The sequence below is a fragment of the Conger conger genome, chromosome 3, assembly GCF_963514075.1.
Source record: "Conger conger chromosome 3, fConCon1.1, whole genome shotgun sequence".
In the NCBI taxonomy this organism is placed as follows: domain Eukaryota; kingdom Metazoa; phylum Chordata; class Actinopteri; order Anguilliformes; family Congridae; genus Conger; species Conger conger.
Window position 1 is genome coordinate 69,796,706 of NC_083762.1, and position 19,748 is coordinate 69,816,453.

The following is a 19,748-nucleotide window of genomic DNA, read 5'->3' on the forward strand; positions in this document are numbered from 1 at the left end:
ATATACACACGCACACGCACACACACATACACACGCACACACACTCACACACACACACACACACACACACACACACGCATATACACACGCACATACACACACACATATGCACACGCACACATGCACACACACACTCACTCTCATGCACACACACGCACACACATATACACACGCACGCACGCACACACACACATATACACATACACACATGCACATACGCACCCACATATACACATACACACATACACACATATACGCCATATACACATACACACACACACAGCACACACGCGCACGCACACACACACACATACACACACACCGTTTAGCGCATCATAACTCCGCTCAGATCCAATCTCCGCACGGAAGCCGCCAAATACAGACGGCACGGCAGGGATGAAGCAATAATCCGCTGAAAACATTCCACGGGAATACCATAAAAGAAGACGCTTTTTTACAGGAGCCAGGGCTGACATCTCTGCGGTATGCGGGGTCTGCACCCACAATGCATCAGCTGACCCCACACTCGCGGATTGTCATCGCGTTCCTGCCGTTTAGCAGATGCTTCACAGTGACTCACACGGCTCTTAGTGTCTTTAACAGCTGGATGGTCACATGCCCCTCTCAAGGGTACATCGACATTCCCTACCTGAGAATCTGACCTGCAGCCTCCGCGTTATGAAGCCAGCTCCCTCGTGCCCTACCCGTTACAACACACTGTAGCTCATAAAAAAAGCTCATGAAAAGCACCGGAACACAGCCTAGAAGAACCGGGCCGGGTGCTTGAATGGGCCACCACCCACGGTACCTGGGAATAGCAGGTACCGTGAGCATTAAATCCACAGCGCATGATGCTGCATAGAGCCCTGTAGACCAGAATCAAATCTGGACCGCAGAGTGAACAGAAGTAGTGGCTGTCTAATGATGCAACATTAGAAATGTGTACTTTCCTGGGACGGACCCACAAACACGATTATGCATTCTGAAATGAGGGACTTTTAAAACATTTTAATGAAAAAAATTTAACTTAAAACAAGACAGTGCCAGATAGTGCTCCTAGGCCTATTGGAATTTTAACTGCGCAATGTTAGCGCAGTCACACAGGAGGCATTATCACATACCCCGTGCATAACCGTGACGTTTTTTCTTCAAGTCTAACGTTTAATTATAACCATCATTAGTACAACCGATCAAGTGATGCGGGCCTCCTGCTGAGTCTTTTGTGAATAAAACCACAATGTTTATACGGAAAAATTAACTAGAAATTAAAACAGGAATTTAAAAAAAAGTCCAAGGAGGAGATAAAATGCTTCCACTCATGGAATTTCACAACTTTTCTAATTGTCCTTGATGCAATTCACACCATTTTCCCCTGGGATATACAGTTAGTGGCATAGCTCATTTACACAATGAATTGAATCTTTTCTTTCATTTGCGCACACAACAGTGGCTGGTACTGACTTCAACACCAAGGTCTCTTACATCGAAGCCCCCCTTTTCCACAGAAATTATATGAAATGTGTCCACTGAGCCCAGTTTTTAAGGGAAAGCCATCAGAATTTTACGAATTCAAAGCAACAAAATAGCCTTTGATCCCAATCCTGAGGCAAATGTGTATAAACATTGCATATAAGCAACTGAAACTTGAGCTCTTTGCAAATCCATATTTGTAGACATTGAGAGCACTGACCACAGCAGATGCCCTGAAATCAACCCACAGATTTGTATACTATGGTCACATGTCACTGGGAGAAGCTGCACCATAGTGTCATCTTTGGCCACAGTGTCCAGAGCGCATTCTGCTTTCATACAGCATGTGATGCAATTTCATGTGACGCACTGTCACACACGAAGCAGCAAGAACAGTGCCTTCATGGCAACGCGATATGAACAATCTTCACTTGACCCTCAGACACACACACACACACACTCACACACACACACACACACACACACACACACACACACACACGCGCGCGCGCGCACACGCACACAGTCACACTCACAGACTCACACGCACACGCACACGCACACGCACACGCACACTCACACTCACAGTCAGTCACTCACAGTCACTCACAGTCACTCACAGTCACTCACAGTCACTCACAGTCACTCACACACACACTGGCGCCAAAAAAAACACACACACACACACACACACACACACAAGCATACACTCACTCACTTACACACGCACACAAACACACACACAGGCACGCACACACCCAAACACGTATACACGCACACCTCTCCACAGCAGATCTCAGTGTGGATGTTAGCTGAACCTGAGGGGGCAGCCGTGTTCATTAAGCCCAGTGGGAGTGCAGCGTCCCCTTGGCTAACAAGCCTTTTATTCGGTTCTCCCTCTGCCCCCATCTTTCTTTCAATTTATTCTCCTGCTGTCTGCTACCTTTCTTCCTTCCCAAAGTCCCTCCCACCCTCCTTCTCCAGCCTGCCTTCACTCACAGAGCAAAACTCAACCAGAGCCAATTAGCTCAAAACACACACGCACACACACACACACAAGCACTCACGCACACGTGCACACGTACACACACACACACACACACACACACACACACACACACAAGCACTCACGCACGTCTGCACCCGCACACAAACTCTCTCTCTCTCAACTCACATCAGACATGCATAATATTCAGAAATATACTGACTGCTGTCCAAAAACCCTCTGGATCTGGAACAACAAAATGTGACAATCTCAAAATGTGAAAAAAGAAATGCAGGGGGTGATAAATTATGGTGGCGGGGTCTGGGTGGATGGTCAGTGTTTTGAAGGCTTGAGGAAGAAAGGACAAGGAGCACTTTATAAAATAAAGCAATGAAATGAAACAACGGTAATGTATTTCTGCCTCATACATGGCAGACTAGTGCTTGTCTGAAACAGAGAGAGAGAGAGAGAGAGAGAGAGAGAGAGAACGAGAGAGAGTGTGAGTGTGTGTGAGTGTGTCCGTGTCCGTGTGCAGGCAAGAGGAAGAGGAATGTTTATGAATGACATGAGTTGATGGCTTGTGTGTGGGTATCTGTGTGTATGCACAAGCGCTGTACAACCAAGAATAATCTCTATATCTCAAGAAAATGCACTGAGTGTTATCAATCATTTCTATCTGGATACCTCCGCCAGTGCCAGAACGGGCTGACATAACCATATACCAGCCTATGCATCTAGTGTGCGCTAGTGAGCCTGTCAGTGCTTGTTTTCCATTTGTGTCTCAACAAGGTATGTGCCTAGCATAGAGAGGGAGAGAGATGGACAAAGGAAACATGGTCAGTGCTTCAGTCCTCTACTGCTGGGATCACTGTTGCCCCCTGCTGATTGGTGCCACTAACTGCAACACGTCACATACCCCCTGCATGAAAATAACAGCTGTGGACTAATCCACAATGCGCTAAAGTAAGTCTTTCCAGTGTCTTCAGTAGAAATTCACAAAAGCCATTTGAAAATAAGTCTCCTTAAAAGTCTCCTCATAGCACAAACTCATTTATCTGAGATAAAATATTATGATAAATATCTTATTATTGTAATGGACAGCATTAATAATGCACATTTACCGATATTCTGTCTGAAAGCTGAATTCTGTGTTAGCGGATGGCCTTTAGAGAGGCAATAAATAAAGGCAGGCGTAAGGGGTGAGGAGAATCGGCAAGTGTCCCTGACTGCAATGCTAATTTTATTCACCGTAATTACAGGAGGCCTCTGCTGCCATTTAGTGGCGGGGAATGAGAGCTGCATCTCATTCATACCACTGCCCAGCAGAGCCAGGAGTCCAGAACTCAATTCTCCCCTTTTGTTTTTCAGCTTTTCAACAAAACACGCTAAATTTATGGCCGGAGGGGCTGAGTGAGCGTGGTTCTTGTGGGTGCATGTCCTGCTGTTCAACTTGCCAGCGAAATTGGCAATAAAACGGTATGCTCATGTCCAGGAAGTCCAGTTAATAGACACCGCGTACTGTATCTAATGCAGGTCATCCTCAAGTGTCCTTATATGTCACTAAAACTGCCTACAAATACCCTACGCTGGAGATGCAGCTGCTTAACCAAGCTGGGACTCGGCAGATGAATAATACATTAAACGATTAAAATCCTGGGGACTCCCAGTAGTACCTTTCAGAGGGTTTAATGCCAAAGTAAAACGGTAATTTACGTCAAGTGCAGATAAGTAGCACTGACAGAGGTGTGGAAGCGGAGAGCTGCAGGGTGGTGTGAATGCTGTCCAGCTTTACTGCTGCTACAGCTGTCTGGTCCGGTGCGCTGACAAGCCATCGGTTTGTTCAGCAAGACCTTCGGAGGCCCACTCTGTCAGACCCCCCTCAGGGACTGGGGGGAAGGAGAGGACAGCTGACATGTTACATGTGACACCAGGTCCAACCCTCTGGTGGACGCCTCAAGCGCTTCGAGCACTGCTGGTTCTTGGGAAGGCCTTGTCCGGGCTGACAGCACATCAACCCCCCAAGCCTCACACGGCATGTTCTCAGGCATCAGGCAGGGCAGACCGGCCACTCAAAATGAACCCTCATACTGTCACTCTCATCTCCCGGATCTCCACCAGTACAGCTGGGAAGTGAGGGAGTGGTGTGAAGGAGTATTTGTGTTCACATGCTGGGAACCAATAGGGCAGTGGTGCTGCTGGTACTGCTGCATGGAGACCCACAGTGGACCTGGGTAATGTCCAAAGAAGCTAAAAGGTCCCACTACTCCTTAATAAAATGCCCTCCGTCTGCACAGGGTCGGACCCCCACAGACAGGATCCCTGCAGGAAGGCCACTCTTCATTGAACACCCTTTGTAGAAGGGACATAGTGTACAGTAGCAAGTCAGAATGAGCATGACCCCAATAGGGCAAACAACACACCAGGCTAAAGGTGATCTTGCTTCAAAAGTGGTGTCATCCGTGCAGACCACCAGGTGCTCCCCCGTTGACAGTGGAAAGAAATAGGGCTTGACTGATGAAATCAGCTTGAAAATGTTTAAGAGACATGCAGCCCTTTGGCTCAGCAGCCTCTGATGTAACCTCACCATCCTTCCCTGATGAACATTCCAGCCAAGACCAGCTGGGATTCTACTATAAACTGGTTTAAGATGGTTTCATGTGTTTTTCAAAGATTTAGCTGTTCATATCTGGTCTCTAGCTGGACAAATCTGCTTGAGGTAAGCTTGGGGTCACACTAGTGGATGAGTTGACAATATCGGCTGGTCAGGTTGTGAACAGCTGGCTGACCAGGTAAAAATGTCAAAAACAGCTTAAAAACAAGTGACCAGTTTAAGCTGGAATTTTCTCTGAGAATAGCAACCGTAACAAAAGACCCTCAGACAACACTCACCTCCTCTCAGGAGACCGTAACAGAGACCAGAAAGACTAGGCCAGGACTAGACTGATCTGCTCCTGGGACTAAAACTCTCAAACTACAAAAAGGCAACACTTCCAACAGCACTGACTGCATGTCAGCCACTAAACCCAGTCACCATGAATGTGATGAATATCATGTCATGACCTACAACCAATAGACATCTTTATATTTTTTTAAATGTCTGCTACTGATGGTAAGATGAATTGGCCCACTGGGGATCAATAAAGTGTATTCTATTACGTTATGTGCCATTATAAACAACTTGGTGGCAGAGCAGTGAGTTGCTTCTACAAATTTCACAAAGGTACAGGGAGCTAGGACTTACTGTGTACTGTAATGATGTAAGACAAGCAATAATTTCTGATTATAGCAGTAGACTATACATTTACATGCATTTACATGCGATCAAGCCAGCCAGTCCCAATAATTGTATAAAGTAAATATTGTGTAAATGTTCACTGGTATAAATAAAACTCACATACAGAGAAATTTACTGAATGCCTTCATTAGCACTGGATGCTTTCCAGCCTAGACAAAAGATCAGATGCCGCATCTCAATTGCTAATTCCAACCATTTAGTGCATGGAGATTGTAATGTCAGACAAATTTAACAGAGTTGTAAAGAAAATTATTTTTGCTCATTTTAGCTTGAAATATTTTTATTTCTCTTTTAATGTAACAGAGGGTTTTGTGCCAAATATGAACACCTGGGTCTTTTGCCATCGAGATATTATGGTGGACATTACATCAACTGCTATGATATAACCACATCAAGCCCTATTAAGGTCAAGGGTCATACATCATACTCGCCATACAGAAAGAGACCATTATAATGCAAAACCAAGACAGCTGTTGATAACATTGGGGGAAAGTAACTCATTCTTACCAGCATTGACGATTCCATCAATCTCCAGTTTGGTGATGTCGCCTCGAAAGAGAGATATTTTGGGGTTCAGCGCCTCATTTGGTGGGTGCAGTGTATTACTACCTTCGGGAGGTCCTGCAAGAACGATAAAAAACACCTGCCTTGTTTTAAAAGCTTAGCAGAAGTCACAGTTTCCCTATTTAAGAGGGAAAGCTCTAATTTGTGTACAGCTATAGTGTCAATCAAGCGGTCCTTAATCAAAGGAACATGAGCAATAGTTGGCAAACATTTAAGTACTCATTCTAGATAAAGGATTACAGCTCCATTACATTTGAGAAAAGATTGATTCTATCCTATCTTGACAAAGCCACCTACCTCTGGCACACACTCTCAAAAAAAAACTTTCTTTGGCTTGTCACCATAGAGGAACCCTTTTTCAGTTCTTTATGGAACCCTAGGTGTGAAGTCTGAAAGCTCACGGGCAAAGAACCATTTTGCCCAACAAAGAACCCTTGTACTAGATAGGGTTCTTTTATGGAATCAAGGGGTTCCTTTCAGAATTGTTTTTTTCCCCAGAGTGTAGATTGATATCTTTTTCAGCGCCCATTACAATTCTGGCTATTCAGCTTTTCTTGGTATAAAGACAAGATGGCTTTCAGTTCACCTGATGGAGCCCAGATGGGAATCTGGTCCAGAGCAAGGAAGTCTGTGGTCCTGTACGAAGCCCGTCTCTCCTCCAAGGGTGCTGAGAGCAAAAACTCTGGGACAAGAAACATTACAGGAACGGGACAGACCTCAAGTCAGGAACCAAAACGCACAGGTACACACACACAGCTGTCACATTAGGATAAACCACATTTGTGCCATCGTTGAATCTTGAGGTTTTGTCAACTTGTCAACGATCTTCATACATTATTAATGAAATGTTGGATCCGTAAAAGGAAACTGTTGTCTAAACATCAACCACTCCTGCCATTTGAAAGCTAAAAGCAGATCAGAAGTCATGTAACTTCATCCTGTCTAACGGGGCGAAGGCAAGCAGAGCTATACTTGGTTAATCAAACGGCAGCCAGTTTGCTAATTGTGTTTGGACCAGTGGTGGGCAGCCTTTGCTCCATGCTGAGCTAAGCAGAAAGCCAATGCCTCTGTACATTGGCAGGGATACTGTGCCGTAGGAGATGCAAGAATTTGGATGAAGTGTTAAAGATGAGCCCGACACACTGCTGGTGATTATAGATCCCATGGCACTTATTGCAAAGAGAAGGATGTCCCAGTAAAATTCTCAGTCATCCCCTAGGTTAGATGGCACATTGCCAAAACATCTGTCAGGGAAGCTAAATCACCACCTCTTGCTATAAAGAGCTTTGGGGTCCATAAAATGTGCTCTATTAATCCAATTCATTGCAAGTGCTGCTACTTCGATTTTTGTGCAAATTTTCAACTTTGTATTGTTACTTTTTCTCTGAATGTGGAATGCCAAAGGGTATCTGCAGGCCTGTACCACCACTGTGACCTCCTCTGTGAATTCAGGAAGACACACATCTACCGTTAACTCTGCCAGGGTCCCCACTCAAATCACATTTATATCTATTATGTTTTATGGATAAAGGTATAACTTTCAATGATTTATTTGTGATGCATTAACAAGATTTATTTGTGTGACAGTACTTTTTTTTTCATTGGAACCATATATTTGGGGAAATTACTTTTTAAACAGTGTGTGTCTATACAGGTATACAGATCACTCTCCAATGACTTAAGGGAGAGGAACCAGTACAAAATTGGTGATTGGCGTCCTCAAGCACATCCAAATTTCAAGACGTGATGATAAGGCCACTCCAACTATGAACTGCACTGCCTTGTGTGTTGCATTTAACTTGAAACTTAAGTCATATAAACATCTCAGTTCCCTGTAACAACAAACATTATATATATATATATATATATATATATATATATATATATATATATATATATATATATATATATGACAAAGCGCAATTTATGAAGTGCAATTATTATGATGGAAAGCCTGTCGCTAGAGCATTGGTTGCTAGGCTGGCCTAGGACAATGCCACATACAGTATGTCAGCATATTTCTATTGGCAAGCAGTGGCAAATAGCGAGGGCGTTTCCAAATAACGTAGTACAAGTATCACATTTTCGGAAGACTAGCCTACAAGTCTGTTGCTAGGTTTATTTCTGATTGTCTAATTATTCTTCATTTAAATAAATAATTGTCAGTGACCACACATTTCGCGCTTCTGAACGCTCAGGTACAATCGATACACCATTACAACTTTACATTAATCCAACTCCAAATAACGTTATGTTCGTCTGCAGTGCCCTGTAGGTCAACCTGTCACACCCCCGTCACTGTCCCTTGAGGGTCACTCACTTTTGGCCTCTTTCCAGTCGGTGTTGGCTGAGTCCAAGTTGATGGGATCAGACCCTGTGGCCATGGCTCGCAGCGAGGTCGAGTGAAGAAAGGCAACTACTGTGGAAAGACCTAGGCTACCCAGCAAAAGGCAACAGCCTTGCCGGATCGACCGTGCCTTCTTGCGGGAAGGCGCCCAACCAATGCCCGTCTGAAAGGACACTGAGCTGGTTGAAAACTTCGGCGCACTTCGCCCGGATTCAATTACACCGAAATGTAGGGTCGGATCGTCAACGTTCAAACGTCTGGTAAACACAGACCAAGATTGTTTCCGGTCACTTGAATTCAGCAAGAATTTTGACACACGATTTGATACTGTAACGTTACGGTTTAGATTGAGATTCGAGATCGGACCGAACACTTTACCACTGTTGATACCACGAGAGTGGGTGAGTACACCGAAACTGATTGGGATTTTAATACGACATGCAAGTGTTGACATTTGAAACGCCATACTAGTGACACCAACAGGCATTCACTATCGGGTCACGTAGCTAAATAGGTATATCGAGCTAGCAGTCGGTTTCAGTTTCCTGTGAAGAGCTTTAGCAGCCTATATTTGCGCGGCGCTGGCAGTCAGCGTTCAAACATGGGGGAATTTGGTTCGGCGTAACGTTACAGTAAATAGGAGGACCAAGAAAACTCACACGCTTCCCATAACCAATCACAGATGTAGCTACATCGAAGTCGAATTGACTTCACGCGAGATAATTTAATATAAGACAAAAATAACTACATTTTAAACTACTCTACCATTGTAATGCAACGAATAACGGTGGATACATGTTTGGCAATAATTTTTTTAACTTATCTTATCGAACATATTAACGGGCTGCCTCAAATATGCACAACTTCCTACGTCTGTTCAACCAACAGAAATATCTGTTGACTTCGCTACTTGGACCAGATATCCAATCAGAAACTATTGTGTTCCACAGTCGTGTGTAGATTGGAGCACCGTTTAGATACGACACTCGTGTTTCCAATCAGTTCTCAAGAAGTTTCCAGAACAAGACGTTTCCAGAACACCTCCGATAGGACGAGAAACGTCCATTTAGATCCCGCCTTAACTTTTGTTATGTATGGTGAAGGGCTTTTCCCTCAAATAAGAGAGAAGAGAGGAGGCGTACCAACTTGTGTAACACCCAATCAATAAGTCATATTATTTTATTGGCGTGTTGAACATCTTATGGAAGGGAAGGGATTCTTGTCCCGCCTCTTTCTCTGGCCGTGAGGTTGTCATCTCACAGTAGCTTCTGGAACCTCATGGTAGCACGATGGAGAAAGTAAGTACAGATACCGGTGACTAAGAATTTGAACGATCAGTTAAGGTTATAATTTGCTTTCCAGAAGTTTATTTTAGAGATATTCGTCGGGTTGAAAAGGTTGGTCGCGCAGTGCAAGCATTTTGTCTTGGAGGGAATCAGCCAACTGCGAATTCAAAAAACGTTAGCTAGCTAGCTGTCTATACCTAACTAGCTTACTCGATAGTGCTAGTTAGCGAATTATTGTGTATTTCATGTTAGCATCGCAGTCCATTCCTCTTTGTTATAGCACTAAGCAACAATCCATTTGGCCTTATTTTCATGGATAGGGCGATTGGCTAGGTAACTGTCTACCCGTTGTCCGTAGTTGTTAAGCGCTAATTTGCTAGCTACAACGTTACACCTAGCTAGATTCAGAGTAGGTGCTTCGACCAGAGACGGCAGCTCTCCGGTACTGCATGGCTAACGCTGTGAGTTGGCTAACTAACATTAGCTAGGCTATCGCTAATTGTGAAGGTACCTGTACCACCGTTGTCCAAGTTGGCTAGTTCTAATCCTTCACGATTTAGTACACATTGACTGTTTTTGTTATAATAATGAAACCAAATGCCCTTTTTAGCCATATTATTGTGAACCTGCTAATTTGTCTCGTAGGCAGTGCAATGCCAGTGCAATGAGTGCATAACTTTTAGATGGTCGCTAATGCTAGCCGTTGGCCAACTAACTTAACGATTTTGAACCATTTCATTTAATAAAGTTTGAATATAGGCCATTTAGCTTGTTGGTTTAACTTTATGACTGTCTTGTGTTACGAGTCCGGATTTGTAGTTATCTTATGAATGTTACTGTAACGTTAAATGCTAGCTGGTGTTTCAGCTTGCCAAGTTATCAAGTTCATACGAAGCTAACGATAGTTAGCCATCATACTTACCAGGAGTGGGGGGTGGGGTTTTGGGCACATGCAGCTAGCAATCAAGAGACAAAAATGTGACACCGGTATTTTAAACTGGGAAATAAGTCCTGAGGGTCAGTTGTACAATAGGAAATGCTCTCTCAGCCTGGATAAGTCAATCCTAAAACTATACGGAGCTGATGATTTTTTTTTTTTTTTTGTTATCTAGCCAACGGCTACCTACCATGTGCTAAAACCCAAAGGAACACACCAAACTGAATGTACAACCAAATGATGTACTACAATCCCTAATATATTCTCCTGTGCTGGTCGTATTAGCTCTTTGTTGCTTACTGCTCCTCCTTCTACCAAGCTGGTGCATTCTGCGGGTTTGTCTTCAATATGACACTTCTTTCCTATTTGTGTTCCCATGCTTTAGTTATTTAGCATGCCGAGCACACAGACCATTAGAACCTTCCAAATCTGTGGTTCTCTCACCCTGGTCAAATGTTTTCACCCTGTCTTTGCCCCCCCCTGCCCAGGTAGCAGAATTGAAAGATAAGGGCAACAAGGCACTGAGCGGAGGGAAGATTGATGAGGCTGTCCGCTGCTACACCGAGGCCGTTGCCCTTGACCCCTCCAACCACGTCCTCTACAGCAACCGCTCCGCGGCTTACGCCAAGAAGGGTGACTACGAGAGTGCCCTGAAGGATGCCTCCAAGACCATTCAGATCAAGCCTGACTGGGGCAAAGTGAGTGACATCGCCACAGGCCTCTTAACTTAGGCTGCCTGTCTTTAGACTCCGTTTGGCTTGGATGTGCGTGCGTGAGTGAGTGGAGGTGCAGTTCAGTATGTTGTGTGCAACTGCAGAGCAAAAAACCCCATGTTGCATTGCATCTTCAGGGCTATTCTCGAAAGGCTGCTGCCCTGGAGTTCCTTAAGCGATTTGAAGAGGCCAAAGTGACCTATCAAGAGGGACTGAAGCATGAGCCGTCCAATCAGCAGCTGAAGGAGGGACTCCAGAATATGGAGGCACGGTTAGCAGGTAGGAAAGCGCGGCTATTGCAACCACAAAGTAAACTTGCGCACCGTCTGGGAAGAGGATGATCTGTTCGGAAATTGACAGTACTGTTTATTCAGATCGACAGCTTCATCTCATTTCTCCTTGCCTGTGGCTGTTTTGGCAAAATTAAGAGTGTTGCAGTTGCAGTTTGTCACTGTTGACTGAGTGCTGATAGAGTGTTTTTGGTGACTCGTGCAGAAATGGTCAGTTGAGCAGTTCTGCTGGTAAAATGAAGCCAGTGTCTTCAGTTACTGCCTGCCTCTGGGAATATTGTGAAGGTCTGTATGTCTCATGGGTTGTTCTCTGTTCTCTCTTCCATCCAGAGAAGAAGATGATGAACCCCTTTGCCATACCCAACCTGTACGAGAAGCTGGAGAGTGACCCTCGAACCCGCGCCCTGCTCGCTGAGCCCGGGTACAGGGAGCTGCTGGAGCAGCTACGGAACCGGCCTTCCGACCTGGCCACGTGAGTGCTAGTGCGCCATCAGGGACAGGGGGCTTTCTTCTTTATGCCTTTAGGTGGTGCGGTATATCACAATTACTGGCACGCCTCAAAAATTTAATTGCGCTAAGGTTTTATGTCTCGTATATCATTTAATTACATCGTGGTTTGAGCACTGATTTACTGTGACTCGCCGCTTGGAATCTTATGCTTTTATGTCGACTCTTGGTTGAAGTATTGGTGTAATGATGCATATTAACATTAGCAGGTGGTTCTGCCAGCACTAAAAGCAGAGGCTCTCTGCAAATTGTACTCTGATGCAGAACTGCAGGAGCCAGTGTGAATATCCTATTGCTATGCTGAGGGGGGGTGGGGTACTCTGCTGTGTGCTCGGGCGGGGATGTTCTGCTGTATTGGTCCAGTACAGGTCCATCAAAATTAGTGTGTCATAACTCTTAAGCTGGGTTGATTTAACTGTTGTTTTCCAACTGTCTTGGACACGCGCAAGCAAATGAGTAACGAAATGTGATTCTGAAGTCCGCCATCTTGTGTTTGGGTGCCTCTTTTAGAAAGCTGCAGGATCCTCGTGTGATGACCACTCTGTCGGTCCTGCTGGGCTTCGACCTGGCTGGGCCCGATGATGAGGACGATGAGCTTGCCCCACCCCCGGCCCCGAAGCCCAAGCCCCAGACGGCCCCTCCCAAAGAAGAGAACCTTCCGGAGAATAAGAAACAGGTGCGAGCGCGGGGGATGTGCGCTCGCTTTAAAACTGACCTCTCGGCTACTGTTGCAATGTCACTCGGATCGCCTGCTCGCGGACCTCTGAGCTGAGAGCAGAGTGGAAAGCAATCGGCTTATTACACTCGTATGGGCGGAGGAGCATCATTTGACTCCGTAGTCTGTTGTGTTGTGTGTTGAGAGCAGGCTCTCCACTCTGCGTGGTTTTCTGGCCGGTGCTGTTCGTATGTGACCGCTCTGTGTCCCTCTGTCGCTCTTCCCAGGCCCTGAAGGAGAAGGAGCTGGGCAACGAGGCCTACAAAAAGAAGGACTTTCCTGCTGCACTGAAGCATTACGAGGCCGCACTGCAGCACGATCCCACCAACATGACCTACCTGTCCAACCAAGCAGGTGCGCCCCACACACCTCTGCACATTATGTCTAGCTGTGTGTCTAGCTGTGTTTTTTTTATTTTTTTTACTCTTGTTGATTATGAATGGGCCTTTTTGCCGTGGTGTGTTTTTGTATTTCTGAGAACAACACTGCGGTTCTCCATTGCTGTATGTAGCTTTGCCTAAGAGCATCTGCTAAATTATTGTAGATGGCAAGTCACACACAAGACATTCGTGCTCTTTCTTGGGCTGTTGACGTTCGGTCACTCAGTGAAGTTACTGACATACAGCGTTTCTCCTGGGTAGCTGTGTTTTTTGAGAAAGGGGAGTTTGACAAGTGCCGGGAGCTGTGCGAGAAAGCCATCGATCTGGGCCGGGAGAACCGAGAGGACTACCGACAGATAGCCAAGTGAGTCACTCTCTCACACCCCTCTCTCCCCCTCACTCCAGCTGCTGCAGTGCTGGGGTCTCTTCAGTCGGTGTTATGTAAGGAGTGGGATTATGAGTCACCTTTGATTATGCGGCTCGCTGATATGGAAAAAAATTTAATAAATTAAAATTCACATTTCTCCATTTTGGAAACCAACATGGAGAAATGTATAAATGTCTCACCTGTTCTGTTTTTGTTGTCGTTTCCTTTTCAGTCCTATTCATTCATTAATTCCAGTTAACGATTTTTATTGCATTGTATGTAATGCAGAGAGATTGAACAGTTTCTTTTGTAGTGTAGCCGTTCCAAACACAGGGATCCTTGGGGAGAAGGTTCCCAAGCTGTCATCATAATGGACTGTCCTCCACTCTTTGGTTTTTCTTTCATTTCAAGGGTCTTTTATGAAGTATGACATGAAGTCAGCCTTTTTTTTCCTCTTTTTTTTTTCCCCCAATCCTGGCCAATTTACATAAATGTTTTGCCTTAACAAATTATTTAAGTTGGAACTTATTTACATATTGAAACAAAGGCTGCCGAAGTTTCTTCGCTACTCTTCATCACTATATCTAAACCAAGTCGTAGGAAAAGGTCATTTTGAAACGCAGAGGAAGGTTATGTAGAGGGTGCTTAAGGATGATGCAGAACTACGTTTCTGTGTTAACGCTTTACTGCTCTCCGCCCTCACTCTGGCTACCAGAGCATCTATTAAAGTGCGGTAATCTCTTGCATGGGGAGAAGAGGACCAATGAGCCACTGAGTGCACCTCGCATACTGTAGACATCCATCCAAACACTTTCATTGCTTCAGTTATTTTTACCGGTTTTGTGAAGGTGGTTCCTCCTCCTTTTTCATTTTGCCACCATTTGCTTTCTGAATCTTGCTGTGAAATACCTTGCTCAGAGACCACCTCTCCCTGTCACTCCCTTTCCCTCTCAGGGCCTATGCCAGGATTGGAAACTCCTACTTCAAGGAGGAGAAGTTCACGGAGGCCGTACAGTTCTTTAACAAGAGCCTGACCGAGCACCGCACCCCAGACGTCCTTAAAAAGTGCCAGCAGGTACGGGAGTGTGTGTTCTACCCGTCTCCTTCCCCCACCCTGCCCCCCCACTCCCCATTCCCAACCCCAGTGTCCTCACCCGTGCTTCTGCCCGGCCCCTCAGGCAGAGAAGATCGTGAAGGAGCAGGAGAAGCTAGCTTATGTCAACCCTGAAATGGCCCTGGAAGAGAAGAACAAGGGCAACGAGGCCTTCCAGAAAGGTGAGGAAGAGGAATGCCTGTCACTGCCGCTCTCCAGTTGCACAACATATACTCGCCATGTCATGTGTGCTGGACTCGTTCCAGTTAGGGTGTTGAAATGTGTATTCCCTTTGGATAAGCCTAGGTCTCCTCGCGCCGGTCGTGAACGAGTCATTTGCCTAACTGCCTGAACCAGGTGGGAGGTGAAGGAGAAAGGAAGTGTAACCACAACATGATTAATTTCTGAGAAAGTTCACCAAACTTGGTGATTTAACTGACAATTAGATTTTTGTCGACGTTTTACTTTGTATCGGACATTGGAAAGGATCTATGGTATCTATTGTGACCTAGGCTGTTTTGTAGATGAGGCTGAAAAGTGAATTCTGATGGGCGCGTAGTTCTAGGTGGGAAGTTGTGATTCTCGGGAGAAATGTTTGTTCCATTAAACGGAGCATTAGACTCATTACATTACATTACATTACATTACATTATTGGCATTTGGCAGACGCTCTTATCCAGAGCGACGTACAGTTGATTAGACTAAGCAGGAGACAATCCTCCCCTGGAGCAATGCAGGGTTAAGGGCCTTGCTCAAGGGCCCAACGGCTGTGCGGATCTTATTGTGGCTACACAGGGATTCAAACCCCAAACCTTGCCTGTCCCAGTCATTTACCTTAACCAGTATGCTACAGGCCGCCCTCATGTTATGCAAGAACCTCAAGTGTGTTAACCGTGTTGATGATGATAACCTACATGCTTGATGGCTTAAGCAGCCTGTTTTCCTTCATACTGCCAAATAAAAACTTACCCCAGTCTGCATTGTTTAGCAACAGCCAATTCTCTCTGTGTGGTGGTTGGTTGGAAAAGGTTTTGCATCTGGCCACCAAGCCAAGTACCTTTTGTACTGCTCCCAGAGGTACCCTGAACTGGTCCCCTGAAAGTGCAACTTCTCTGACCCTGCAGGTGACTATCCCCTCGCCATGAAACATTACAGCGAAGCCATCAAGCGAAATCCCCACGATGCCAAATTGTTCAGCAACCGGGCGGCCTGCTACACCAAGCTGGCAGAGTTTCAGCTGGCTCTCAAGGTAACAAGGCTCTTTAGTGCGCATCAGCAAGTCGTCGTGTGGCCCTGGGTTCACAGGTGCAGAGACCCACACTAGCGTGAATGTCACTGCCGTAATGAGCCGGGGACACGGCCGTGTTTTTTTTATACTGTAAGAGCTCTGGAGGTCTGCCCCGTTCTCTTTGCCTTTCAGAGGCTTGTTAAGCACAACCAAATCTGTCGAGCAGGGCCCTGGTCATGTTTCCTTTGGATTATCGTGCCATAGCCTTGTCACACTGCTGTCCTAACTGGGCCCTGTCAGTGCAGGTTCCAAGCTCTATAATTAGGAGTGAAAAGAGGTGAAATCCGAGTTGTATTTATGTTTCGGAATCTGCTGAAAAACCTGAAGCTTCTGAGCATTTGATCTGATGGGGAAGATGGCGGGATATCGGGGGACCTTGGTTATCAGTACACTTTGAAATGTTATACTGTGCAAGACTGAAAATGCAATTGAAATGAGTGGAGAAAATGCTAATGCAAAACCAGTTTTTCTGCGGTTGCGAAAATGATGTCATTGTGGTTTTTATTTACTTTGGGAATTTGCAAACGGTTGTAAATGAGTCTTTGCCTGGGATTCTATGGAATTGTTTTTTTTTTTTTGTAATTTGATTTTTTATATATACAGACAGTCTGGCGAATTCAGTAGGCACTAAAACTAACATGCCAAACTGTGTTCGTGAACTGCGTTTCCGTTTGCTTGGTGCCTGTGGTTTAATTCATGTCGACTGAATACAGGCCATACTGTCTGTTTCTATTTGTGCAAAGCTAAAACGTTTTGTAGTCTAGGGTTTGTGTCATTCAGTCTCCCAGCATTCCTGACTCTTCTCCCCCTCCTCCCCTCATAGGACTGTGAAGAATGTATTAGAATTGAACCAACCTTCAGTAAGTAATCTCTGGCTCTTTCAATCCGATTTTAAAATGTCCTCAGTCAATCAATTAAAGGACCACTGACCCCCCCCCCTATATTCTCCGCTCCTTCCCTCTGTTTTCCATCACTTTCATCTCGTCTCTCTCGTTCTCTCTGTCACTTTCGATCTGCCTCTGCAGTTAAGGGCTACACCCGTAAGGCCGCTGCTCTGGAGGCCATGAAGGATTTCAGCAAAGCCATGGACGTCTACCAGAAAGCCCTCGAGTTCGACTCCAACTCCAAGGTACGCCCCGGATCGCCCTGCATTTCCCCTTCTTAAGCAAGTCCTCCATCTTATAAATCTGTATAGTCACAGGGCCTGGCCGTATTACCTGCGCACCGAAAACGAGGACTAAATGACAAGAGGGTTTAACATTATTCTGTCCCCTGCTGAAAACCAAATTGCAGATGACTGTAAAAGTTGTACTTTTCTGTCTAAACCTGCCTATATCTGAAAATCTATAGCAGCAGATTAGTATATATTGTCACTCTCAGAAGTGCACCATCTCTGAGGGTGGAAAATGAGTCATGTGACCCCGCGTTGCGGTAGATGTAGACGTCGACCCCGCGCCGCGGTCGTGTGGCTGACCGCTCTCTGTCTGCGTGTCAGGAGGCCACAGAAGGCCTGCAGCGGTGCTTGGTGAGCCAGGCGGTGCGGAACGACAGTCCGGAGGACGTGAAGCGGAGGGCCATGTCCGACCCCGAGGTGCAGCAGATCATGAGCGACCCGGCCATGCGCCTCATTCTGGAGCAGATGCAGAAGGACCCGCAGGCACTCAGCGAGTACGCCCCGCCCCGCCCCGCCCCGGCACCCACCTGCTGGGTTACCTTTATAAAACATGCACACACACACACACACACACACACACACACACACACACACACACACACACACACACACACACACACACACACACACACACACACACACTCTCTCTCTCTCTCTCTCTCTCTCTCTCTCTCTCTCTCTCTCTCTCTCTCTCTCTCTCTCTCTCTCTCTCTCTCTCTCTCTCTCTCTCTCTCTCTCTCTCTCTCTCTCTCTCTCTCTCTCTCTCTCTCTCTCTCTCTCTCTCACACTCACACTCACACACAAACTTGCCTCTCCTCTCTCCTTGGCAGACTCACAAACTTGCTTGCACTCTGTCACACACGTACACACACGCGCATCTGTTGATCCTCACACGACCAGTCCACCCACCCACCGTGCTCATTGGCAGGAACTTCATCCCCTCTCTCTTCGTTGCTCCTCCAGTCACTTGAAGAACCCGGTCATTGCCCAGAAGATCCAGAAGCTCATCGACGTGGGCCTGATAGCCATCCGGTGATCAGAGCCAGGCCAAGGGAAAGAGCACAAGACTGGAGCAAGACGACCATTCCCCCATCTCTCTTCCCCCCCCCCCCCCCCCCATCAGTCCCAGACCATCTCCAACACGCACCAAAACCTCAGCTCTAAGGGGGCCACCAAGCCGCGGGAGACTTAGAAATCTACCCCCTCTAAAACGGTTTCTCAAAATGCATGCTTCGCTGTGTCCGATCAGGGGTAAATTTGTTCTGTGACATTAAACAAGTCCTGAGAACGAATCTCTGAGCCTAACATTTCAGTTTGTTAAATAAATCATCGACTGTGAGATTAGGTTTGGGTGGAGGTTCTGACGTGAATGCAGAGCTCCTACAGTGCTGCGTTCGCACTGTAGTTACTTTGCTGAGTGATTTCTAGCGCCAATTTAACGCTAATGTTACCCTTATTTCTTCAGCGCCCCCAGTTCTAGATTTCTGCCACATATTCTTGCTTTCAGAAAGGAGCTGGCTTTCTATCGGAGTTACTTCCCCGTGTCTCTCATAGTTGGGTGCCTGGAACTGTGATTTGAGGACAAAAAAGGGAAAAGAAAGCACACAGTATTATGTTTAGCCTGTCAGTGCTACATTTTAATTGGCTAGCCCTAAAATATAAAGTGAAACCACAAGCGTTTTGAGACTCCTTCACTTCTGAGGCCCTAGTCTGACACGTGCAACCTGCTCCTCCTACACGATGCCATGATTTACCCCTGACCTAGTCTCTCCGCGCACTTAAACTCTGCAGGCCTCTCATTCATTTGAATGTATTTATTCGTATATAATAGCAGTATATAAATGGGTCTGTAACCGATTGTAACCGTTACTCCAACACGGGGCTCTACTGGTTGATGTGGGCGTAGCTGTTGAGCGGCCTGTAGGTGGAAGTGGACAGTGGTCACCGCCATTGGTCAGAAGTGTTGTTTTGAGGGGTACTGCAGATGAAGTTGGGCCTGGGGTTTTCAATAAAAAGGCTTATTCGTTTTCATGTTTGTATTTTTTTTTATTGTTTTCAGAACAAAATCACTTCAGGGTTTATTTTTCTCAAAATGAAAGCAAAAGGGAAGCGTTTCCTCAAATTTCTCTTCTGTTGACGTTCGTTTTCTCTGGTCTTTTCTGTGGTGAATGCTGGGATTGTGGTTGTCTTTTTCAATTGACACACCGTGTTGACATCCTTTAGTCCAGGTCTAGGTCCTCCTCATCAAATCCACAAAGGAATCTAAATTCGGACTTGTGCTAAAAAGGTATTTAGCCCTTATCTTTTGAATAGTTGGGTAATGTTTTTCCCGTGTGT

At 45.8% G+C, this 19,748-nt stretch overlaps 2 protein-coding genes across 3 annotated transcripts in view; one reads left to right on the top strand and one right to left on the bottom strand.

The window, feature by feature from the left end:
• macrod1 (mono-ADP ribosylhydrolase 1) overlaps positions 1–9,543 on the bottom strand; it is an 84,411-nt gene extending 74,868 nt beyond the window's left edge. For both annotated transcript variants that reach the window (XM_061233507.1, XM_061233509.1), the window contains exons 1-3: positions 8,635–9,543; positions 6,901–6,996; positions 6,258–6,371 (exon numbers count right to left, since the gene is read on the bottom strand). In XM_061233507.1, coding sequence (XP_061089491.1) covers positions 6,258–6,371; positions 6,901–6,996; positions 8,635–9,148 — 724 coding nt within the window. In that variant the 5' untranslated portion in view covers positions 9,149–9,543. The remainder of the gene's footprint in view (positions 1–6,257; positions 6,372–6,900; positions 6,997–8,634) is intronic.
• Positions 9,544–9,804: 261 nt separating this feature from the next.
• Positions 9,805–19,442, top strand: stip1 (stress-induced phosphoprotein 1). Its single transcript, XM_061233506.1, has 14 exons — positions 9,805–9,959; positions 11,373–11,582; positions 11,735–11,876; positions 12,218–12,359; positions 12,905–13,070; positions 13,337–13,463; positions 13,751–13,853; positions 14,811–14,931; positions 15,035–15,131; positions 16,074–16,198; positions 17,061–17,097; positions 17,263–17,366; positions 17,733–17,905; positions 18,375–19,442. The coding sequence occupies exons 1-14, from the start codon at positions 9,951–9,953 to the stop codon at positions 18,445–18,447; spliced, it is 1,629 nt and encodes a 542-aa protein (XP_061089490.1). The 5' UTR covers positions 9,805–9,950; the 3' UTR covers positions 18,448–19,442.
• The last annotated feature ends 306 nt before the right edge of the window (positions 19,443–19,748 follow it).